Below are 24,448 nucleotides of genomic sequence, written 5' to 3' on the forward strand. Positions count from 1 at the left end.
CCATTAACTTTTCTCACTATAGTCTAATATTTTTTTAATATTATAATGGTTACAGTTAAAATGCCATTTATTTTGGAAACGAGTGTAAATAAAATAAGCAAAGTGTTGGAGCCCTTCCGCCTCCTCGTCCGGGCCGCGGACGTTGGCCCTCGCCGCATCGCGGAATGGCTCCCCGTCGCCGCCCGCCGCCTCGCCGGAGATCTGTTCTTGGTGAATAGTACGAAAGATTCGGAGCTCATCGAACAAGGTACATTTCTTGAGCTTCCCTGCTTCGGGAGCGCCACCTCGCTCTCGCTGGAGCTAGGGTTCCTTGGCCTCGCCGTGCCGCCGTCCTGTGTGTTCGCCCGGCTCACCAATCTGTCCATCTGCGGTGTCCTCTTCCATGGCCCATGCGAGCTCGGCGACGCCGTCTCCTCGCCGTAGTTCCCGTCCCTGAAGAAGCTCACCGTGCTATCTGCTCACAGGATGAACAATTTCAACATCCACTCCAATTCTCTCGTGGAGATTGTGCTCCAGGGGATAGGATTGCAACAGTTCAATGTGGTGGCACCAGCACTTGAATTATTAGATGTTAATTACCACTTTTCTGATGGTTCAGCTCAGAGTCAACCCGTCGCCAACATCTCAGCACCTAAGCTGGAGATTCTCGGGTGGAGTACTACTAATTTAGATCAGAGCTCTGTCAATTTTGGCAAGATGTCGTATCTCAAAGGGCTGTTCATCGCATATTTCTATGTGTATGGAGAAGAGGATCGCAATCACGATTGTCTAAGGCTCTTGCAGCACTTTCAGTTTGATGCCATCCCCAGACTTTCCATCCTACTTACCTACTTTCCAGTGAGTTCAGTTCCTCTGCTTTGTGTGACATCATACTAACATCGTATATGAGAGCACTATCCTCTATTATGAGTATATCATCTATTCAACTTTCAATGTAACAAACAAATCATTTATGGAGGCTGGTTCTTAGATTATTACACAACAGACAATACGCATTTGCATAATCTACTGAATATTCGGTAAGACAATTTAGTACTTCAGGCATGTTTTGCATTGCTCAAGCCCCTGCATCATGTTTGAGCACACCACTTCTCCATTATTTCCTACTCTATCTTAATATCTTTCTAATTGATGGCGTTACACTTTCCACCTTACTATGAGATTATGTGCTAGGACTATGCAATACTACACTAGTTTGTTATTTATTGAAGCAAACATGGTTTCTGAAGAGTGGAGAGAATTTGAACCGGTCAATCATAGACATTATTTCTACTCTTGCACTATATATTATTATTGCGAAGCTTAAATTGAGACATGGCGCATACTTATAGTGAATGCACAGTTTCTTTTTATTTGCTAAGCTTCCATATTGGCTGGACATTTTTAATAAGTAATCCAAATGAAATCATTAGCTTGTAACAATCATGCCCTGTGCGGCTAATGAATTATCCAAAATGATATGTTTCTGTACTTTTCCAGGTTCTATATATGACCCCATGTTTCCTAGATTTAGAATTGCCAGATTCTGTTGAATCAGAATTAAAATTTTTAGCTTATAGCAAGCATTTTCCATATGCTAATAACTTTCTTCCAATGAGATGTTTGGATCCTCTCCAACTATTATATATAATCACTTATTTTACTTTGTACAACAGACCATAAATGGCGATATATACTTGATGGAAGATATGACAGTGCTCCCTGACATTGTGTTCTTGAACTTAATTTTCTTTTCAAGTGGATATTGTATTGGTCCTAGCTTATTCCATGTTCTCAGGATGACCACTGGTGTCAGAAGGTTGAAGCTAGAATTACATAATCATTATAAACGAGAGGTAAAAGCTGAAACTATACTTGGTTTGTTTATCTGATGCAGAGTTACTAAGGAAGTTACGAGAAGCAATTTGTATTTACATTTCCTGTCACACTAGGCTTGATTTGCTATTTTGCTACTTGCCCTACTCTATATAGTGGTTTGATACTGATATATGTAGTAAATGTGTGACATATGCATCTCCTATCGGCAATACTTTGGGGCAACACAACAAGGATTTAGAAGATGATACTAACTGGCTATGCGTTATTGATATTAGAATACTTAGGACGTGCGTAAATTTATACTCCGTTTTCACAGAACTTTCTCATAGGACAGAGGTTGGCTTCAAACTAGTACCCAAGTTGTTATTCTTTTGCAGACTTTTTTATGCTGGTTTATCTCGAGTTGTTCAGGCAGCCTGACAGCTTGAGGCAAGCTTAATGTTGCTACACTAATATACCGCTCTTTTCAGTTTTGTGGATCGGATTGTGTTTGTGATCTTCCACCAAACTGGACATCCGAGGAACTTGTGTTGAACTCCCTTCGTGAAGTGCAAATCACTAACCTGAGAGGAACTGAGAACGAATTTGCTGTTGTGGAGCGGCTATTCAGTTGGGCAGCAGTGCTGAAACAGATGACAATAAATTTCCATAACTCAATCACCGTGAGCACTGCAAGAGAGTTGTGCGAGATGTTACTGAGCTTCTCCAGGCCAGAGATAAGCATGAAATTTTACATTAACCAGGGATCACGTAAGGTTTTGTATGTTCCAGAAGACTAATGTGCCTCATCAGGCTTGCCAGTTGACTAGTGAAGTAGAACTCATTTTGCTTTCTTCCTTTCTCTGATGGATTGATGAAAGAATTCTGTGGACTTGGTTCTTTGATGGTGATGAAACACAACTTATCTGGGTTCCCAATCCTGGAATTGAATGGCAAGAATCAATCTCTTGGTTGGAAAAAAAAATGAAACGAATTTTTTTTTCATCTCATCGTTCTACATGTTGGGTAGGCTTAATGTGTGGCTCCAGCCTCCGGACAGGAAAACTCTTCTGATCTTTCTGCTCAGATATGCTACTGCTGCTAAGCTCAATCTGCATCACACTAGACTGTAGCTGAATGCTACCTGGATTTGTAAGCTAGCCTGGATTTGTATTTCAGCTTGGATTTGTATTTTTGGTCGGATTTATTTGGGCCGTCCATGCAGATATCTCGCAGCAGCAGCAGCATCTGCACGTTACTCACGTGGCATCTCCAACTCTACCGCCAAAATTTGTATTCTTTTTTTGAAAAAAAAATCGTTGGCTCCCGCGACCGCGACGCCTCGTCGCGGCCTTGGTGGTAGAGTACAAGAAGGAGCCAGGCTTCTCTTCTCCTCGAGCCAGCAGCAACACGCACGCACGCACCACACACGTAGCAGCAGAGCAATGGCGGCGGCCATGGCGCTGCAGGTGGTGGCCGGCGGCGGCTGCTGTTGCCAGCGGCCCGTTCTTGGAGCTGGTCGGCGGCGGTTGGCGGCGGCGCGTGCGGTGGCGTCGGACGCGGCGGCGGCGAAGGTGAGCGAGGAGGAGGGGAAGGTGAGGCTGGGTGGGTCGGAAGTGGCGGTGAGCAAGCTCGGCATCGGCGCCTGGTCGTGGGGGGACACCACCTACTGGAACGACTCCGAGTGGGACGGTACGCACTGCCTCATTAATCAATCCATCGAATTGTTCAAGCTTGTTTTGTTTGTGCTGGAAAAGATTAGTTCTTGTTGCTAATTGTTGCAGTCAAATTTAGCTCCAGGTGATTCTCAGTTGTTTAGGTGTTACCTGTAGTAGGTCTGGTTCTAAGCAGCTCAAAGCAGCAGGGGCAGAAAGTGTGTGATCAGGTCATGCTTCCCATGCGCACAAGGTGCTTGTTGCATTGCCTCCCCGGGTGACTTGCACTTGCACGCATGTCACTTCAATCCTCTCCGGTGTGAAATATTTTGTCATGTGATTTCGACAACCAAAAAGTCCCTTTTGTTGAGACATATCGTCTACAAACCAACGGTCATCCGATTGTTCTTGTTCCGGACTACAACCATCAGGCAGGTCACTGGTTTTGGTTTGGTGTTTCCCTTTCAAGAGGGCCCGGTGTAAATCTCTTCCTGATTAGTTAATTAGCAACTTAACATGTCCCTATCATTGGTTAGTTAATTATCAACTCTGTCCTTTTCCTGCCCCTCTTCCCCCTCTTTCTGGGAGAGTTTTTCTTTTGTAAGGTTTCCACTTCAGGTGTATGTTATGGTCTTTGTATTTGTGATACAATCGTTGCTGCTGTTTTGGGAAGAAAAGTCTTCCAAAAACAGAACAAAGAAATGATAAGAAAACGTGCTTCCTTTGATTTCATCAGACAGGAGACTGCAGGAGGCTAAAGCAGCATTTGACACAAGCATAGATAATGGGATGACCTTATTTGATACAGCAGAAGTTTATGGTACAGCGGTAAGAAACTAGAAAAACTTCATGATTCCTCGCTCATATTTTCCTTGCGTCAAAATTCTGAAGGTTCATTTAACCTTAGTTGTTCTGTCCTTCAGCTGATGGGAGCAGTAAATTCTGAAAGTTTACTCGGAGGGTATGCCACGTTTTGCTGTTCAGCACTCCATTTTTTTTATTATTTTTTATTTTTGCGAAAGTCACATGTGCAGCAATAGTCACCTGTTGTTGTCTCTCTTGCCGCCAGTTTCATCAAGGAAAGGCAGGAGAAAGAACAGATTGATGTTGCCGTCGCAACAAAGTTTGCTGCACTTCCATGGAGATTTGGCCGAGGAAGTGTTCTTTCCGCACTGAAGAAATCGCTTGACCGTCTTGGGTTATCTTCAGTTGAGCTCTACCAACTTCATTGGTCGGCTTGTCTGCTCTTTCTCTGATACATACTTTTTCTGTAAATTTTGAGCATTTTGATCTCAGCCGCTTTTGTTTCTCTGTTTTCAGGCCAGGGCTATGGGGAAATGAAGGTACACAGTCCAATGAAAATTACCCATATAACCATTTTTATGAATTATTAGATAGTTCCTTCTAGCATGACAAAAACTTCAACATTCTGACATCGTTGAGCATTATTCAGGGTATCTTGATGGACTTGCAGATGCCTATGAGCAAGGCCTTGTAAAGGCTGTTGGAGTCTCAAACTACAATGGTCTGTATTCTGTCTGTGGCCTGCAAATTAAATGTTCTTGTACATTCCTCGAATTGTTTCTTCCTCAGTAAACTTTCATTGAAATAATAGTTTCTATGATGACTTCATTCAAGAGAAACGCCTTCGGGATGCATATGCGCGGATGAAGAAAAGAGGAGTTCCACTTGCTGCAAACCAAGTGAACTACAGCCTAATATACAGGACTCCTGAGTTGAATGGTGTGAAGGCAGCTTGTGATGAGCTTGGCATCACCCTGATTGCTTATTCCCCAATAGCCCAAGGTGAGAACCATTTCTCCTTATTTTCTGTCCTAATTGCTTCATCGTATTTAGTGCTATTTACAATACAATCGCACTCGTTCTTGTACATTTTTTTAGCCGGGACGGCCAAAGGATTAGGCCGCTAAAATTTGAATTTTAAAACTTAATTTTGGAGTTGATTTTACGGTATTTTCAGCGTAGTTTCTTTTTCAGCATTGGTTTTTTGATCGCTAATAAACCATTTGGCATATAATTAGCTCTTGGCCAACCGATGGGGCCCTTGTTCTTGTAATGACTCATTTCCGTTGTTCAGGTGTTCTGTCAGGAAAATACACTCCAGAAAAACCTCCTACCGGTCCTCGAGCAAACACATATACCCCTGAGTTCCTCACCAAGGTTATATTAGTACATATTACTGAACCCTTAAGCTAGCTAGTTACATACAGCTTCAGCTTGGATGCGCCATTTAGTCTCTGCAACTGAACATTTTTCTTATCTAAAACCTATAAACATGTTTCATGTGCACAGCTTCAACCACTCATGAACAGGATCAAGGAGATTGGAGAAAGCTATGGGAAGAACCCAACCCAGGTGCTTCACCTCATATAATGCTCAGCAAATCCATGCAAGAAAAGGAATTAATATCTCCAAGTAGGATGAGCAGCAACTTGCAAGGAACAGAAGTGCAGTTCCACTGAAAACAGCTGGTGTTTTCTTTTTTTTGTTTCAGGTTTCACTGAACTGGCTGACATGCCAAGGCAATGTGGTGCCAATCCCCGGAGCCAAGAACGCCGGCCAGGCGCAGGAGTTCGCCGGCGCGCTCGGCTGGAGCCTCACCGGCGACGAGGTCGAAGAGTTGCGGTCTCTGGCACGCGAGATCAAGGGCATCAAGATGCCCATCGAGGAGTCATAGACATGTAAAAACTGAAGAAGTTTTTCATGTATATGATAGGAGATGTGTATTGATTGTACCATGCAATAGTAAACATTTTACGGCGATAAAATGTGTAGAAGGTGTAGAAAATGAGTCAGAAATTTCTGCCTGCATGAATAGAAAAGGTTTATATGACTTTGAGCCAGCCCTGCCCAGTGATGATTCAAATGCCTGTACAATGTAACTTTGACGCAAACACGCGTGAACCATTACACACTTGTATTTAAAAAAAGAAATAGATCTCATACGTACGTTTTATATTATAAGTCGCTTTAAATTTTTTTCTAGTCAAACCTTTTTAGATTTGACCATTTCATAAAAAAATAGTAACATCTATAAAAGTTTCCCATAAAAAAAACATCTATACAAGTTCAGAGACTCTTTATATAAATTCTATAAGTAACATACGCCTGTAGTGACTTTGTCAATCTCTAGTATAGATTTGTCGGCTCAGTCCTCAAAGATGCTTATAGGGGTATGGTTTGTGTGTGTTCATAGGGGTGGGTGTGCGTGCGTTGTGAGTGTCTGCGTTGTACTGTGTAATTTAAAAAAAAAATGATGATATGAATACTATAAGTTTGATTGAATCTTATCATAAGCACCAGATTTAAACAATAAGATTGCAAAATTTAATTATTTAACATCGAAGGAGGCCAGAAGTTCTTTTTTTTTTCTATAGAATGATTTTACCGCCAAAAAAAAATAAATTCTCTCTCTCTCTCTCTCTCTTTTTGAGTTATTTGGAAGCGATATACCCAGAGCGGCCAGCGGCGCGTCCACGTGTTTACCCGCCAAACACACTTGCCAGTCTACTCTCGCCGGCGTCTTCCTCTCCTCGCCTCGTCTCGTTCGTGGCCAAACGAAGCTCGCGCCTCCCGGCCACTCGCAGTCGAAGCCCAGCAACCGCCGCCGCGCCGAGGCCGAGCAACAGTGAGGAGGTAGCTTGCCTGCAATGATGGCCGGGACCCTGCAGGTCGCCGGTGGCTGCCTGGCGCCCCTCCTCCCCAGCCGACGAGCGGCGGCGGCGGTACGCCCGCCACGCGCGTCCGGGGCGTCGGCGTCGGCGGCGGCGGCGGCGGCGGCGGTGGAGGAGGACGGCAAGGTGAGGCTGGGTGGGTCGGACGTGGCGGTGACCAAGCTCGGCATCGGCGCCTGGTCCTGGGGCGACACCACCTACTGGAACGAGTTCCAGTGGGACGGTACGTTCGCCCAATGCGCATACTCATCGATTTGCTTATTAACTCTTGATTATTTTTGTGTTATTCCACCTGCAAACCTGCAATCGATCGGGATTGATTGACCAGTTCTTGATTTAGGATCTCAGTAGGAGAGTCTGGAGTCCGGACTCCACCTAATATGTTGATTTTGGGGGAATTGTTGGGATTGATTCCACTCATTGTGTTGTAGAGTTTCATGTAGCTGATGAGCTAGCTTTCAGGTTCAAAGGGGTCATAGTTTTAACCTGTACTAAGGGCTAAGTAGTAATTAAGGCTGTCTAACTGAGGTTTGTAAACTTACTAACCTTGAACTAACAGTGTAGTACTATTTGCAATTGATTTCTGTCCCAAGGTAACTGTAAGTGGTGGTATCATTAAGACATGAACATCCTGGGGCCTAGTCTAAGTAAACATTGCATTGCAATTATGACACTAGACTAAACGTCAAATATTTATGGTCAGGGGGAGTATGAGTTAAGGGGTCAGGTCTCTAGGTGAATCTTTGATCATGAACATGCTCATGGATTTGTTCTCTCTGCTTGTCCTAATGTTGTTGCAACTCGCAACGTTCGAACTAATTACAGATTGTGGAATTTAAGCAACTCGCATTGGAATGTTTTGAGTCTGATTTTTGTATAGTTTGGAAGGCACCAGCCATCTAAGGATGTAGGATCTGAAAGTGTGATATTTAACAAAGTTGTCTTTCTTTTTTGCATTCCTTTTTTCCTGCTACTTGTTATTTGTTTGTTGGGCTGAAATCAGGGTCATACATCCCATGTGCTTGATGTGCATGTTGCATTATCTGCAAGAAACCACGTGCCACATGTAATATGCTTTGCGAAATTTTAACGACCAAACACATGAAATGTCATAAATCTCTGCAATTGTTAGTGAAGTAGACAATTTGCTTAATGTCAATGACAATCCAATGACAAAGATACCAGTGACAGTCCCTTAATATGATGAAGCACTCTGAAATTTGCCAGATAGGAAATTGAAGGCTGCTAAAGGAGCATTTGATGCGAGTGTCGATTGCGGAATAACCTTCTTTGATACTGCAGAAGTATATGGTGCAGGGGTAAGAACCAACCCTGTTCATAGTTTCTGATCATTCTCTGGTTCATTTGAAGGAAAGATCTAACACTGCATTTTGGTTATGGATGTTCTGAAGATATCAGGAGCCATAAATTCAGAAAGTTTACTAGGAAGGTATACAATGTACAACTGTTTGTTGTTCCAAATATATGACGATTTTAGCACAAAATTTGTTCTAAGTTCTCATTTACCATCAGATTCATCAAGGAAAGGCAACAGAAAGAACAGGTCGAAGTAGCCATTGCGACAAAGTTTGCAGCCCTTCCGTGGAGGCTTGGCCGAGGAAGTGTTATTTCTGCACTGAAGGACTCGTTATCCCGCCTTGGCGTCTCCTCAGTTGAGCTCTACCAACTTCATTGGTTGTCTCATTGTCTTTTCACTCCAATATTATGTGTTTATTATTGTTGCTAGTTTATTTAACTGGTGTCATCATCTCCTTTTCAGGCCAGGGATATGGGGAAATGAAGGTATTCTTTAATATACCCATATTTAAATACTCCCTCCACTTTTTAATATATGCTGTTGATTTTTGCATATATGTCTGACCAGTGCAAATATGCAAAAATAAGTTATGCTTAAAGTATGTTTAATGATAAAACAAATGACAACAAACTAAATGGTAATTATATGAATTTTTGAATAAGATGGTTTGTCAACCATATGTTTAAAATTCAACTGCATCATATATTAAAATATGGAGGAAATACATAATAGAAATATTTGAACTGTACTCAGGAAGCAGTGGGAGCAATTACATTGTTCTTACATGATTCAGGTTACCTTGATGGTCTTGGAGATGCTTATGAGCAAGGTCTTGTAAAAGCTGTTGGAGTCTCAAACTACAGCGGTTGTAATCTGACTTCAAGAGTTACATATGATGCAGTTTGTTGTGCTAGTTACCTCTTTTCAGTGAAACTAATTTCAAGAACGCTCTTTCTATAATTTGATACAGAAAAGCGTCTACGGGATGCTTACGAGCGCCTCAAGAAGAGGGGAGTTCCACTTGCTTCAAACCAAGTAAACTACAGTTTGATATACAGGAACCCTGAAGAAAATGGGGTAAAAGCGGCTTGTGATGAGCTTGGTATTACTTTGATCGCATATTCCCCGATCGCTCAAGGTAGAATTCTGATTCTCTGATTCTGTTCTTCACATTACCATTCAACTATATCAAGATCTTTTTTTTGCAAGAAAAATGTTCAATCTAGTAGTTTAAATGAAAATGTCCTATCTTAGAACTGAAATGTTTACTTCATCGATCATCATTCCATTTCTCAAATGAGTGATTATCGAAAATAAAATCCTAGCTTAATATGTCTCCTCTGTTCAGGTGTTCTGACAGGAAAATACACTCCAAATAATCCCCCAACTGGGCCCCGTGGACGAATATACACTCCTGAGTTCCTGACCAAGGTTGTATTTTTTACTAATATTATTATGAGCTTGTTGCATCCTTGTTCACGAACCCTCTCCTATTGCACTGCTGCAACTCTGCTCATTGAAGATGTTTCTTATTCCAAACAGCTCCAACCACTTATTAACAGGATTAAAGAGATTGGAGGAAGTTATGAGAAGACCCCAACTCAGGTGTTCTTGCTGCTCAATATTTCCTTTTCTGAAGTCTACCCATTGCCAAAAACTTAGAATGCAAATTATTCAGACATAGGAGTAAATTGTAAGAGGGAAAAAATGATAATTTCATCTTTCAACAAGCTCAAGGGCTACCTGGAGATCAACAAGATCCCAAATGCTGAAGCTAAAACAACCACTAACACTTTGAATTCTCGGAAATTTGCAGTGCACCAATTTCGATGACATAGTAGTAAGCAAAGTTGCTCCATTCTTTTTTTCTCCTGCATTTTCTTCAGGTGGTTCTGAACTGGCTGATCTGCCAAGGCAACGTTGTGCCGATCCCCGGAGCGAAGAACGCAGAGCAGGCCAGGGAGTTCGCTGGTGCGCTCGGGTGGAGCCTGACGGATCAGGAGGTGGAAGAACTGCGTTCCATGGCACGAGAGATCAAGCCGGTCATCGGATTCCCAGTAGAGAAGTTGTAATTTCTAGTGAGTTTTTCTTCTACTTTGGGTCTCCGAGAACATCATTTACATAAATACACAATGATCTAGACATACATAGATAGGAACCATGTGTAGTCTTTGGAACTGAAAATTAAGATGTCTTAGAAAATAACCAAAATTTACAGTCTGAGTAGCGTACATGCATGTATGCTCATCGACCATATTACAACTAAGATTGGTAACTGGATTATCTTCAAGAAACCAATGTTTTATTTTCTCTGGAAAAAGAGAAAACCTGTTTGCAATGTAATGAATATGGCCAGTGGCGAAGCCAGGATTTGAGTATGGGGGGGGGGGGGCAACAAACAAGTGATTACACTTCACACGAGGTAAAATATATGTTATTTCACTTTACACTGGGTTTAGTACATATTTTTACTTTGCATCAGGGTATATCAAAATAATTTGTGTTTTACACTAGATTGCATCATATAACTGCAGGAAAATCTTATAAACCACGTGTGAAACTTGTGATATTTTTTTACCAAGTTTCACAAAGTTTTATCCATATTTTGTAAAACTTGATGAAATTTCTATAGGTTTGATTATGTTTATCCTGGTGCCAAGTGAAACTTATTTGAAAGCAGCTCGGTAAAAAGTGAAATTGGGTGTGTTTTACCCGATGCAAAGTGTAATTTACTCCAAAATTAACAACAAAGTGCAAGGATTAATATTTCAGCGATTTGAAACTAAAATGACGTGAGAAAGTTTCCTAATCAGCATGTGCAAGCGCGAGCTGGAAATACAATATATCAAACGTATACACAGTAGTAGCTATAGACGGCGACGTAAATGATCCCTGACTAATTAGAGCAAGATTAATAGTATAGCCAATTGCTAGCTCCAAATCATCTATAGTTAACTTAATAGTTAATTCATACAATATTTATAAACATATACTATACAATTAATATCTGGTCCCATCTGTCATACACACATGCATCTTGTAGTCCGTGCTGTAGCTGGCTATAAATCTGTAACCCGCTGCTTTTCTCTCTCTTTTTTTTATCTTCTCGAACTGTGTTTATAACTGGCTTATAGTATACTATTGTACCTGCTCTTAAGCTTAAAGCTTTGAGGGGATCGAGCAATTAGCAAGTGTCTATATGGGTCATTACTGCGTTTTCATGAAGTTAATAAAATTATTTTAATTGCGGCCTCCCACAATTCTTTTTTCAAACGTGTAGGAGACCCGTGCATCATTATATTCATTCATTTTGATCCGCAGGAGTGTTCAAACACGCATAAACAGCACCTTGCAAAATACTATACTAACATAGTACAACATAACATAGATTTGATTTATCATAATACTATGAATTGGACAAACAGCTATTCAGATTTGTAATATTAAAATATATCACATCCGTATTAGGTTTCAGGGACGGATGAGAGAGTGACTGTCCCAGAAGAATACATGAAAGAAAAAAAAAGGGGAGAGAAATAGAGAAGAAAAACAGAGAAAAAGGAAACAAGAAAAAGGAAAGGGAAGTAAAAGAGAGAAAAGGAAAGAGGAGAAAAAACTGAAAGATACACAAGCGTTTATTGTAGTTTATTTTACAACGCTGGTTATAAAATCGCTAATAACACATATATAAAAATTTTACTAAAGTATTTTTTTAGTTGTTAATAAGTTGTATTCCCTCCGATCCAAAATATAAGCATTTTTAGCATAGTAACAAGTCAAACATTTTTAACTTTGACTATTAATAGCAAAAACATTAAAAAGAACATGTAAAATTGATGTTACTAAATTTATCATTAAACAAACCATCGTAATATATAACTCTTTTTATTTAAAATATTTTACTTTTATAGATATTATTGGTTAAAGTACCATCATTCAGAGATCGTGTCAGGATCTTAAAATATACTTATATTTTAAAATGGAATGAGTACATATAAACACATAAGCCAAACAATAGGCTACAACAGAGCAGGCATGCTCGAAGTGCCAGCTGTGGTGAATGATGCCATTGCCGTGGAGGAACAAAGCTCCAGCTCCGGGGACCGACCGGAGAGGGGTATCGACGGCACGGTCAGAGGATCCTTATCCAGTACTTACATGGTGCTCGTTTGTACCCAAGATAATGTTAGAGCACGGAAAAGAACAAAACCATTAACACATGATTAATTAAATTTTAATTATTATAAATTTAAAGAAGTAAGTTTACCTACTTACTTCGTTCCAATATAAACTGTAACTTAGTATATATCATATTTACATTAGATTGCACTTATATTAGAACTAGAAAAGTAATATTTTTAAGCAATTTATATATATAAAGTTTTTACGAAACACACCGTTAAGCAGTTTAAAAAAATACCAATAAAAATTGAAATAAAATATATATCTTAATTTTTTTAGGGTGCATATGCGTGCGAGTTGCGACGGTGTACATGTGAGCTTGGGGTGTGTTTAGTTTAAAAATAAGTTAAAGTTTGAAGAAAGTTAGGAGTTTGAAAAAAAAAAGTTAAAAATTTATGTGTGTAGAAAAGTTTTTATTGTAATATAATGTGATGAAAAGTTGAGAACACCGGGAAACTGAACACGGCCTTGGTCACTCGCTCCCTCCACAGAAAAAGTACTACGCCTACGGCATGGCCTGATCATGGTCAGGTCAGCGGCCACCGCCGGCTTTACGCAGAGCACACAGGCAGAGCTTTGACCTCCCCACGATTCCCCAAAACCGAATATTTTTTTTCTTCTTCTTACGGTTCCGGCCGGAGTACGTGCCACTCTACACTACTTGTACTAGAGAAGTATATACGGTACACGGTCTAGGACCTCCGAGATCTCCGCAAGATTTTTTTGCCACGGATAATAAGGGTCCCCTGCCAAAATTTTACATCCTATCATATTAAATGTTTAAACACATACATAGAGTATTAAATATAAAAAAAATAACTAATTATACAGATTGCGTGTAAATTGCGAGACAAATCTTTCCTAATTGCTCCATGATTTGACAATGTGGTGCTACAGTAAATATTTGCTAATGATAGATTAATTAGACCTAATAAATTCGTCTCGCAGTTTACATGTGGAATCTATAATTTGTTTTGTTATTAGTCTACGTTTAATACTTTAAATATGTTGACACGCTACAACTTTACACCCATAGTCCATAGATTTAAACACTTCCTAAGGCAACTGACAACGTTAATAGTATTAGCTTTGTTTACTCTTATTGCGTCTCGGTGGCATTCGGTCCCAACGTGCCAGCAAGGATTTATGCTGTCACGTTCATCACGGTCGTAGCCGTATGAAGCTCCTCGGCACCCAAGACGGGCCAGCCTCTAGTCGAAGCCGCGTTAGGGACGTCATGCTCCCGCGACGTGATGCCCCCCCTCCCCCACCAACCTCTTCCCTCCGAGCTCTAGCGGCCAGGGTACAAGCACGGCGACGAACCTACCATTGTAGCTCATCGCCACTATGGGTCGGCTCAAGAAGAATCGTCATCGTCATTGAAGAGCCTACCGCCTTGGACAAGCTCAAGCTGACCAGATCCGCGTCGGAGAAGACCGTCCTCACCTTGATCCGGTCCACCAAGAGCTCACCACCCCTATCTAACCTTGATTCACGCAGCCGGGAAGCTCACCGACAATGCCGCCTCGATCTACTCAAGAGGATGTTAGCGTGCGGGAGGAGAGGATGACACCAGCGTGTGGGGGAAGAGGTCGGTTGTGGAAGAGAATGGCACCGACGTGTGGAAGGAAGGGAGGAATGAGCTTCATTGATTGTGGCCCGTGGAAGAAGAAGGGTGGTGGCCGGTTGATGAGTCTCCTATGACGTAAAGTCAGAGGGACATTGTCACTGGCATGTGGGATTCAAGTCATATGAATCCCACATGCCAGTGACAATGTCCCTCTGACTTTACGTCATAGGAGCGCGCTCTATGGCCGGTGGCGCGAGAGAAGAAGGGGTACAACTACTACGTACTGGTACGAATTCTTAAAGGTCTCAACTCTCAACGTTAGACTTTCTTTTTTCTTTTTACGTGTAATTCTCAAATGAGTACAACTACTGCTGGTACTATAATTCTGTTCCACGACGTACTCCCTCACTCTATCCATTAATATAAGCATATGTTTGGTAATTCTCAGCACACGTTACTGTGTCACCATACCGTTTGAAAACCGTTGGCCGCTGATAAAATTTGGTCAAGTTCTGTTATAACTGTAAAGTTCAGTTTGGGTTTTTTTTTTTAACTTGACCGGAAAACTAGGCGATTTATGTTCTCAAGCAAGCTCGGAAAGTCCGGTTTTCATAAAAACAAACCGATGTTCATCGGTTTTGTAAACTTTGTTCCGAACATTAAAGTCGTTTTTAATCTCAACATTAATCTTCACTAAAACACCAACATTGATTATATTGCGGACTAAAAAGAGTATCACAGAAAATTGTCACATTCAATCTAACCTGCATAGAGAAGTAGGAGTAATTCTTCCGTCCCAAAATATAAGCATTTTATAAAATTTTTTAATGGTATCTAACAAGCTAGAGAGATAAAACTAAATAGGGACATTTATTCTTTTACCTGAGAAATGGGGATGTTCGTTTATTGGTTGAGAAAAGTAGGTACTATGTACTAAGAACTATAAGTTTTGAACGTAGCGAGGAGTATATTTTGGGACGGAGTACATGTTTATTTACTGATATATTTAAGGGAGTACCCCATAAAACTCCCACCTTTAAACTAACATGCATAAACAAGTAAAGAGTAGTTCCGTCCAAAAAATACAGGGACTAGTGAAGTTTTTTTTTTACAAGAAGTACGAGAGTGGTAAAATTAAAAGGGGATATTTATTCTTTTACCTGATAAATGACCTATGTTTAATATTGTTGAGAGAATAATAAGAAAGTAGGTAGAGAAATTGAGGTAAGAAAATATACGGAGAAGTTCTATATTTACACCATATTAGTAGCGGTGTTATGGTATACTCACCTACCCGATAAGAGGGAGACCACCATCTATCTTATGGACCATCACTGTTAACCTAAATTCTACTGCAGTGAGAATCTATTTGCTTTATGTGTATTTTTTAGTGTTTATCCTACTATCATCATTAATCAGAGGGTGACAATTTAGTTTTCATCAGTTTACCTAATATAATTAGAATCCGCTATGATGTATAGGTATTTTGTTAGTTGTATGATAAATTTTGAATGCAACCAGGAGTACTCCCTCCATCACATTTTAAATATAGCTGTAAGTTTCTAGATTCAATATTTAATCGTTCATCTTATTTAAAACTTTTTTATGGTTGTATTTTTATTATAAATAATATTTTATACATGACTTATATTTTTATTTTTTTTCGAAAGAAAATCAAATAAAACGAATGGTGAAACGTTGAATACGAAAACCCATGTTGACAGCAGCGGATCCACCTCCCGGGCAAGTCGGGCAGCCGCGCGGGCTCCGCTATTACCGTCACCACTATTGATAGCTATTGACACCCATAAAAATTAATCGATCACCGAAAAATACTATGGGCTTAATGATGATGCTGGCTCCACCACTGTACGTTGAATACGAAACCCACAACTACTCTTGAAATGAGACGGAGGGAGGTTTTTTTTTTTTTGGGAACAGTACTCCTTTCCAAGCTGCCGACTGCCGTTGCCGATTTTGAGGGCTGGGCCGGATATGGCTGACTGACTGACAATGTTACGTGACGTCCCAAAGCAGGCAGGCCAAAAAAAAAAAAAACCGACGGTTCGTCAACCCGTCCTCTCCTCCTCCATACAAAAATGCTACGGACACGTCTCCCTCATTCTTTCTCCGCTTTAATTTCCCCGACGAAATCGAGCCCAACTACAACTATCCATCCATTTCTTCCACTAGACATCTCACCTTGCTTCCTCGCCACTCTCACTTCCTCTCCACGAGCAAGAGGAGCAAGAAGAACGAGGTCAGGTCAGGTCAGCTCAGCTCACTGCCATGATCACTGTACTCCAGTTCTTTGCTTCTTCCTCTTCTCTCTTTTGATTAGCTTTTCTGAATTTTCAGTGAAGTGTGACCTGCCGGCTGTCGAAGAATTGCGGCGCCATGGATGCGGGTGCAACTGCAAGGTCGTCGTCGTCGTCGGCGATGATGATGAACCAGAAGAAGCCCTTGCTGTAATCAAGATTTTTCGTTTTCTTTTTCCTTTTTCTTTTTGATCTTGTGTTCTGTGTTGCTATGGTTCTTGATCGATGTAAAGATTGGAGGATTTCGTTCTGTTTGCTTGCGTGGCGTAGCTCGGATGGCGAGCTGGTGGAGCTCCTGTGGCAGGACGGGGGCGTCGTCGCGCACGCGCAGACGCGCCACCGATCGTCCGACGTCCTCGCCCGGAGCGGCGTCACCGGCGAGGAGGAGACGGCGTCCGCGTGGTTCGCGGATGGCGGTGGCGGCGGCGGCGGCGACGACGACGCGCTGGGCCTGGGCATGGGCAGGGACATCTACTCGCAGCTCTGGCACAGCTTCGCCAATGTCGACGGGCACGCGGCGGGCGCGCTCGCGCTCGCGACGCCGACGCCGACGCCGCGGGCGGCGGCGAGGAGCGACGACGTGTCGAGCCGTCTCGACGAGGCCGACCTGAGCATCTGCGGCAGCAACGCGGTCGTGGCGCCGGCGCTGCCCGCGGACGACGACGACGACATCGACGCCGCCGCGCCGCGCGAGGAGGAGGAGGAGGAGGAGGAGGGGCCGGGCGCCGCGCGCGCCGCCGGCGCGTCGTCGTCGGGCGGGTCGGGGAGCGGGAGCGGGAGCTACCCGCTGTTCAAGCGGGGGAGGGAGGAGCTGGTTGACAGCCTTAGCGAGGTCGCCGACGAGACCCGGCCGTCGAAGCGGCCGGCGGCGAAGCGCCGGACTCGCGCCGCCGAGGTCCACAACCTGTCAGAGCGTGTAAGACCTCAAGAACACCAACCAACCATTGATGGATAGATGGTGTTGCATCATTTGCAACAAGGTGAATGTTCTTGATTTTTTTTGCTGTTCTTGCTGCAGAGAAGAAGGGATAGGATCAATGAGAAGTTGAGAGCATTGCAAGAACTGGTACCTCATTGCAACAAGGTAAAATAATTTCTGCGAAAAGTTGTGGGAATTTTTGTTATCCTGTATAATAGTATAGTGTTCTTGGCTATTGCCATGGTTGAATTTTGTGGCAATTTGATGATTCTAGCTGTTTCTCAGACTGACAAAGCATCCATACTAGATGAAGCAATTGAGTACTTGAAGTCCCTGCAAATGCAAGTTCAGGTTTGAAATCAAACTTTCCCCATTTCTCCACAGTAGCAATAGAATTTCAATCCTTCTGGATGAATCAAATCACGGTGCCTGATTGTGAGACTGTTGCTTCATGTTCAGATCATGTGGATGACTACCGGGATTGTGCCGATGATGTTCCCCGGTACCCACCAGCTCATGCCACCGATGGGCATGGGATTGAACACGGCATGCATGCCTGGGGCTCAAGCTCAAGGCCTGAATCAGATGCAAAGAACAACATATTACATGAACAATTCTCTGCCAAACCAGATGCCTCAGATCCCTTCTCCAGCTATGAATGCACCCAGTGTTCCAGACGATATGCAGAATGATAATCGCATCCGCGGGCCAAGAAATCCTTTTCTTCATTGCAATGATACACTGACAGCAACAGCTCAGGTTGATTATTATGTTAAATTTCATCATTACCGATCATTCAGACTTCAATTCTTGTTTATCTTACAATATCAGTTCTTTTCAGGTGCCAGGTTTGTTTACCTATGGATCTCAAATTGCAGAACAAAATGAGATTCAGGAGTTACTCTCTGGCGCTGTCATTCCATCCTCATCTGATGGGACCATAAAATAAGTAAGATGTTTTGATGGTCAGTACACAGTTCTTGATATTTCCAAACTTAAATGCAGCATGGACATGTACATGAAACCTCCCTATAGATGCACTTGCACAACAATATGAGGTATATAAATCAGAGAATACATGGTATATCATTTTTTTGCGCTTAACCGCACTAATTTGTGTACTGAAACTAGTTGATTGTCGTCATTTGATCTAATTCCATCTTCTGATAGATCAGTTTTGGACACTTCAGTTCTGCTTTGGGCATTGTCTAGTCCTATCCTATCAATAGATGAACTCTGGCTGTGGTTGTGCGTCCATTTCGTTCTTTCGCTGTTGCATTCAATAGACTATTTTGTCACATTAGAAAAAACAGTGGGCTAGTTCACAAACAATTGGGTTGAGCATCGCTTTCATGATATGGACATGATAAGCAGTGTATAGGGACTTGCATGAGGGATCAGCAACTAGCGAAAAACGCTACTAGTAGCACTGCATGTTGAGCAAGTTGTTGCCTCCTTGATGCTATCCTTAATATCTCGACAACCAATGCTTTCTTAACACGATTGCTGAAAGATAGGTTCATTAGCTGATAAAGGTTATGATGATCTATAAAGAAACAAGTTTAGATTGACCATCTAAAACATAACTGAAGATGTCAGGGAAAATTAGACATGTGCAATGCCATCTAGCATTATAAGAATACTTTCTTTCAGCATATAAAATTCACAGTCATTCCCAAGCAATATAATACTAGTGATGAAACAATGTTTTCCTCACTTTTTTTTTCTCATCATCATTGACTTGTTTGTTGTGCAGTGACCAACATGCAAACAACTAGGGGAGATAAACAAAGGAAGGCAGAACAACTGGTCCTAGAAGAATGATTTGATTCCAAGATGCAGTTTGTGTCCTGTGAGTCGTGTAAGGCTGAAGCTTTGGGACACCACTCGGCAGTCGACACGTGTACACCGCCTCCTGATGCTATTCTTATCTGAAGAGTATAGTGATCAACATCACCTTTCTGTTTCTGGAAGGGTTTTTGTCTATGGGAGATGAACTGGAGGATCCCTTTGCATAGATAATCAAGACAACAGGAAGATGCTTCATATGATGCTACATGTATGGAAATGGCAGGCACCGGCAATATGTGAAGAATATAGTGGCTGTGTGGACTCAGCTTGAGCCGGCATCGCAAAAGCTGCACAAGAACACAACAGTGACAGTTTCACTCTTCTTTTAGCTGATGTTACTGTTATATGATGCCTGAGGGACATGCATCTGGTGAGTTCTTACAAGAACAAATCAAGGAACCAAATGACAGTTTTGGTTGCTATGTTGATTTTTCAACTGGATAAGCATAACCATCGGTTCTTCAAGATTGCACATGGTCTAAAGCAGAAAAAGAACTTAGGTAGACTGAACCATGTACAATTCAGATATATGGCACATCAAGATCATTGGAAATGCGCAGATATCGGCAGAAATTTTGCTCCTGAACAAAACAGCTACCACATCTGTATCTCCTCTTGCCTTGGTACTCATTGCCTCATCAATGTAACTTTCACCTTTCTCATGATCTTGACTGTACTACTTGCAACTAGTCGAATTCCCTGCACAATTGTGCAGTAGACAGTATAGCAAATATGAAATTGCATTTCTTGTACATCTATAATCACATTATTCGATCAATCTCCATCATTATAATTTGGACTTAATTTGCACATTTCGCAACATATACATAATTTGCAAGAGAGGTTTTTGCAATGTCTGGTAGTGAAAATGCCAAAATGGGGGACTATGTTCTTCCTGTGTTAATGATAGTTAGCTGGTACACCGTTGCTTTGTCGTTAGTTAATCATGACAGGGATGTGCTTCATTAATCACTACTTATAAAGTAATTAGTGAGTCCATTTCAGTCGCTATCAATCAAGATCTGAGCTTTTGGTCCGCATTTATACGTTGAGATTTGGTTCTCGCCCTAAAGTTGGATGTAGAGTATCTTGTTGGGAGAAAATGGCACATCGAGATTGACATAAACATATCATCCTTTTTTGTCAAAAGATGATGTTTATACGACAAGCCTTCAGTATGGAAGCATTGCAATGTTCAACAGTAGTACAAACTAACAAACACAAAAACAGCCAACGCACTACGTGGATCTCTTCCTATCACTATTCTTCCCTCAATTTGTTAATCTCTCTGCACCCAAAATCGTGTATTATCACTCTGATCAGCCAACAATTCAGGCAGATTAATTTTCTCTTTAAAAAAAATTAGGCAGATTAACAGACTGTTCCATGAACAGCAGTTTGCAGGGATAGTTTTAATGCTCTTTTAAATTATTTTTTTCTACTGCAAACACAAATGGGGTGGTGGCGCAGTTGGCTAGCGCGTAGGTCTCATAGCTAATGTTGTGAGTGATCCTGAGGTCGAGAGTTCGAGCCTCTCTCACCCCAAATTTTTTTCCTTTTTTCACTGCAAACATGAAACCTTAGCTAAACCCACATGAGTTCATGGAAAATTAAATATGAATTATTATTTTTTTGTAATGCTGCTTTTATATTTGTTCAGAGCAAACATGAAACCTGAACCCACATGTGTTCAATGAAAATTAAATACTCCCTTTGCTTTTAATAAATGATATTGTTGACTATTAGAAATATGATGAATGGAATGACAAAAACCGAGTGATTGCGTGTATCAGCTGTTCTTCCTGTTCATATGATCATATCGCCGGCGCCAGGGGCAATGGTTCAACTGCTGCATTCCTGTTCAATATCATCAGGGAGGCAAGGGCACAGCACAGTGTTGCCTTTTTTTTTTTTTTTTTTTTTTTTTTTTTTGCTCTCTGCGCTGTGCAGCCTACTTCTTCCAGCAATTTCTGCACAGATTTCTGTTTGGAGAAGGTGGAGTTCCCTTTTCAGCTTCACTGTTTAGTGATCTGTAATCTTTTCAGTCGGGTAAATAAAGACATTGATCATTCGATAGGAACAGAAAATGGAGTGTTTGCTTGGTAATGTAGATGTGGACCTAAATTAATTGGTTTTAGGCAAAATTTGCTACAGGACACCGAAAGATTGCGGTCTTTGCTGTGAGACACCTGAAGATCGTGTATTTGCTGGTGGACACTGCAAAAAAGTGGTAATTAGCTGCTGGATACTCCTCCCATTATTTTATTATTTCCGGTAAAAATGGAGAGAGAGAGTTGTGTAAGTACTAAAATGCCCTTGGACACTGTTCTTCCTCTCTCTCTCCTTTTCTTTTCCCAATTCTTCCTCGCGACGGCGGCCGGCCCGAGCCAGGATGGCTCGGCCACGGTGGGGCGGCGGCGGCGGCGCATCACCGGGGTTCACCACCGACGGCGATGACGCACGGCGGCGGCCCGGCGCACGGATGAGGTCGGCAAAGCTTGGTTGTCGACGATGGCTCGCGGAATGTCTCGGCGGCGGCGCTTCACCTTGGATGAACGGCGATGGCTCAATTTCTTCAAAGGATTACCATGCATGCATGTCTTTCGTGTTAGAGAGGTCCATGTGAGGCTACCATGGCAAGGAATCGGATTGGGACTCACCGGAGAGGGAGAAATCGAAGATGGACCTCGGCGACCGGAGTTGGAGAAAGATGATGCCGATCTCTAAGATCGCTGCGCGACTGGATAGGGTACTTGGGGGTAAATGGAGAGGAGGTCGAGGTGAAGCTGATGGCGTGGTGGCTCGGCCTACAACGGTCCACTGCACCCGGAACGGTGACGACGTCGAGGCGGCGACGCGCAGAGCGCGCTCCAAGGCCGGCGATGACACGATGGCGTTCCCGTCGATCCGCTGCACAAGAGAGGATGGAATCAAAATGAAAAATCTTCGGCATGTTAAGGTAAGTATGGAACGGTGGTGAGGCAGAGATGGAGATAGCTCTACGGTGACAGTGGGCATTGTCTTCTTCATGGCCGGCGAGGGATTTGAGGACAACGAAGAGATTGAGGGCTTCCTCTCTCAGTTTGGTCGACACTAGAGCCGGGGTTTACCGCCGACGGCGACGACGCATGACGGCTCGGCCATGGTGGAGCTCGGCGGCGGCGCAATGAGAAAGAGACGAACAGAGAAAGAGAGGAAGAAGAAGAATAGAGAAAGAGAGATTGACAAGTGGGCCCATGGGCAAACTTGTCTTTAACCAAAGTTTCTCTCTCCATTTTGATCTGAAATAATAAAATAATGGGAGGAGTGTCCAGCAGCTAATTACCACTTTTTTGCAGTGTCCACCAGCAAATACACGATCTTCGGGTGTCTCACAGCAAAGGCCGTAATCTTTCGGTATCCTGTAGCAAATTTTGCCTTGGTTTTAAGCCATGCCATTATGCAGATGTAATGTAGATGTGCAGCCTACATCTTCGCAGCAATTTATGCACAGATTCCTGTTTGGAGAAGGTGGAGATCCTTTTTCAGCTTCACTATTGAGGGATCTGTAATCTTTTTAGTCAGGTTAAACAACACTCAATCAATAGAAACAGGAAATGGAGTCTTTGCTTGATAATGTAGATGTGGACATAAATTAAGTTATTTTAAGCCATGGCATTCTTGTATCACGAAAACAGCATAGTAAGTTCTTTTGTCTGTTAACATCAGTTATCTTTTTGGTAGTACTGACATATGCTGCCAGCATCAGCATTACTTTTGTCTGTTAACATCAGTAAACAGTTATTATTTGATTGATAATGTATGGTGCTAACTGTATATACAACTAGTAAGTTCTTCCTTGACACATGAAAGGACATCCAATTAGCATTTTCTTCAGATACCGATCAAGTTATTCAGGAAAGATCATTCTTAGCACAATCTATCAACAAATCTACAAGTTATTCTGTTGTCAGGACTGAGCATCACAAGATGCATTGTTTGAGATCATGGAAAACCTTGTCGAAGTTCTGATGCTGTCACAAGTGTTCAAATGATATGCCATCGGTATATACTTCCGTTTGTTGAAGCCACCATAGAAGCTTGGTTGCATGTGAATTAGCAGGAGTTGTTGTTGGATCATCCTGGGAGCCTTTTGGGTGAAGAATTCTTGGGCCAGCATGAGATGGTACAGGGTTAACAAGTAAGAGCTACACCATTTAGTAACTGTGTAACTGGAACTGGACTGAGCTGTTGACATGCTGTGATGACACACAACTGGGAGAAAGGGGAACGAAGAAATGAGCGCTGTTCTTGACCTGCATATGGACAGAGAGATATTCAGGCACCTGGCAGCCTCTCCCAGCAGCAGCTAGATGTTCAGATTAATTGGTTGACATGCTAATACACATTAATGAGGGATGTGGAAGGACTACAATAATCTTCTACTGTTCCAAAAGGTTGTCTTGCCTTTTTTCTTGTAGTGCTACTATGCAGTTGGACCTTCTTGTTGTTTTTCCATTGTTTGCTGGTTGCAAGCGATTCTCACATGTGCTGCTTCATGCAACATTTCTGTGATTATATAATGTAAAGTTGTGTTTTTTGCAACTTCATATATATCTCAGCAGATACTGCACCTAGATTTTCAGGGCTCAGGATCATTCCAATGGTGACTTAGTTTCAGACTTACTAGTATGGTTTCTTACATGGAGCTTGTAACCTGAATTCGGAACATCTTCGTTCTTCAGGTTATCGAATATTCAGATGTTAACATGGAGATCTTCCAGTCCATACAGAAGCATCTTCAGGTTAGCATGGAGTTTGTGATGAAATCTGTCAAACCAGGAGGGCCTTTGGCTCTTGTTATCAGAAATTCAGAATGGACAGTGACAAAGAGCATCTTGAATTTGCTGAAATGCTTCTGTCAGGTAAGCTTTCTCCCTTTCTGAACATTTGACTAATAACACGCAACAGATTGGATGGTTAATAATTTGAAGTTTTAAACTCAAGTTCATGGATTCAGTATCATCTGAAAATGATAACATGCTGATGTTGTTGGATTATTTTGAAGACTTCAGCAGTAATTTCTTCGAAAAAGTAAAAAATTATAGCATGCACCATGCATCATTTTAGGCCAAGGCCCAAGGAATTTGACACCCAGCTTTAT

The 24,448-nt window shown here is 42.0% G+C and overlaps 3 protein-coding genes, 2 non-coding genes and 1 pseudogene across 10 annotated transcripts; 5 read left to right on the top strand and 1 right to left on the bottom strand.

Annotated features, from left to right (window-relative positions):
• Positions 1-60: 60 nt before the first annotated feature.
• LOC107281563 (uncharacterized) lies at positions 61-2,796 on the top strand (annotated as a pseudogene).
• A 397-nt stretch (positions 2,797-3,193) lies between these two features.
• Positions 3,194-6,316, top strand: LOC4342381 (uncharacterized oxidoreductase At1g06690, chloroplastic). The gene is made up of 10 exons (XM_015791970.3): positions 3,194-3,489; positions 4,189-4,280; positions 4,376-4,413; positions 4,522-4,683; positions 4,773-4,795; positions 4,906-4,977; positions 5,091-5,258; positions 5,551-5,633; positions 5,766-5,828; positions 5,968-6,316. The coding sequence occupies exons 1-10, from the start codon at positions 3,243-3,245 to the stop codon at positions 6,148-6,150; spliced, it is 1,131 nt and encodes a 376-aa protein (XP_015647456.1). The 5' UTR covers positions 3,194-3,242; the 3' UTR covers positions 6,151-6,316.
• A 635-nt stretch (positions 6,317-6,951) lies between these two features.
• On the top strand, positions 6,952-10,759 carry LOC4342382 (uncharacterized oxidoreductase At1g06690, chloroplastic). The gene is made up of 10 exons (XM_015791972.3): positions 6,952-7,370; positions 8,375-8,466; positions 8,560-8,597; positions 8,681-8,842; positions 8,928-8,950; positions 9,259-9,330; positions 9,436-9,603; positions 9,814-9,896; positions 10,008-10,070; positions 10,352-10,759. The coding sequence occupies exons 1-10, from the start codon at positions 7,124-7,126 to the stop codon at positions 10,535-10,537; spliced, it is 1,134 nt and encodes a 377-aa protein (XP_015647458.1). The 5' UTR covers positions 6,952-7,123; the 3' UTR covers positions 10,538-10,759.
• A 5,576-nt stretch (positions 10,760-16,335) lies between these two features.
• On the top strand, positions 16,336-20,057 carry LOC4342383 (transcription factor PHYTOCHROME INTERACTING FACTOR-LIKE 13-like). 4 transcript variants are annotated; one of them, XM_015792559.3, is made up of 8 exons: positions 16,336-16,482; positions 16,576-16,685; positions 16,806-17,451; positions 17,554-17,619; positions 17,740-17,805; positions 17,914-18,213; positions 18,296-18,403; positions 19,211-20,057. In XM_015792559.3, the coding sequence occupies exons 2-7, from the start codon at positions 16,615-16,617 to the stop codon at positions 18,401-18,403; spliced, it is 1,257 nt and encodes a 418-aa protein (XP_015648045.1). In that variant the 5' UTR covers positions 16,336-16,482; positions 16,576-16,614; the 3' UTR covers positions 19,211-20,057. The 4 variants fall into 4 exon arrangements, with proteins under 4 accessions (XP_015648045.1, XP_015648044.1, XP_015648043.1 ...); XM_015792558.3 differs by having other exon boundaries at positions 16,343-16,487; positions 18,296-18,419; XM_015792557.3 differs by having other exon boundaries at positions 16,343-16,487.
• A 703-nt stretch (positions 20,058-20,760) lies between these two features.
• On the top strand, positions 20,761-20,850 carry TRNAM-CAU (transfer RNA methionine (anticodon CAU)). The gene is given in 2 exon segments: positions 20,761-20,798; positions 20,815-20,850. It is a non-coding gene; the product is annotated as a tRNA-Met (tRNA).
• Positions 20,851-21,381: 531 nt separating this feature from the next.
• On the bottom strand, positions 21,382-22,527 carry LOC107276945 (uncharacterized). 3 transcript variants are annotated; one of them, XR_010742291.1, is made up of 3 exons: positions 22,309-22,527; positions 21,966-22,215; positions 21,382-21,878 (listed from the first exon to the last, which is right to left on the bottom strand). It is a non-coding gene; the product is annotated as an uncharacterized protein (transcript). The 3 variants fall into 3 exon arrangements; XR_010742292.1 differs by having other exon boundaries at positions 21,382-21,522; positions 21,612-21,878; positions 21,966-22,527; XR_010742290.1 differs by having other exon boundaries at positions 21,966-22,527.
• Between the last annotated feature and the right edge of the window lie 1,921 nt (positions 22,528-24,448).

Source organism: Oryza sativa, chromosome 7, assembly GCF_034140825.1.
Source record: "Oryza sativa Japonica Group chromosome 7, ASM3414082v1".
In the NCBI taxonomy this organism is placed as follows: domain Eukaryota; kingdom Viridiplantae; phylum Streptophyta; class Magnoliopsida; order Poales; family Poaceae; genus Oryza; species Oryza sativa.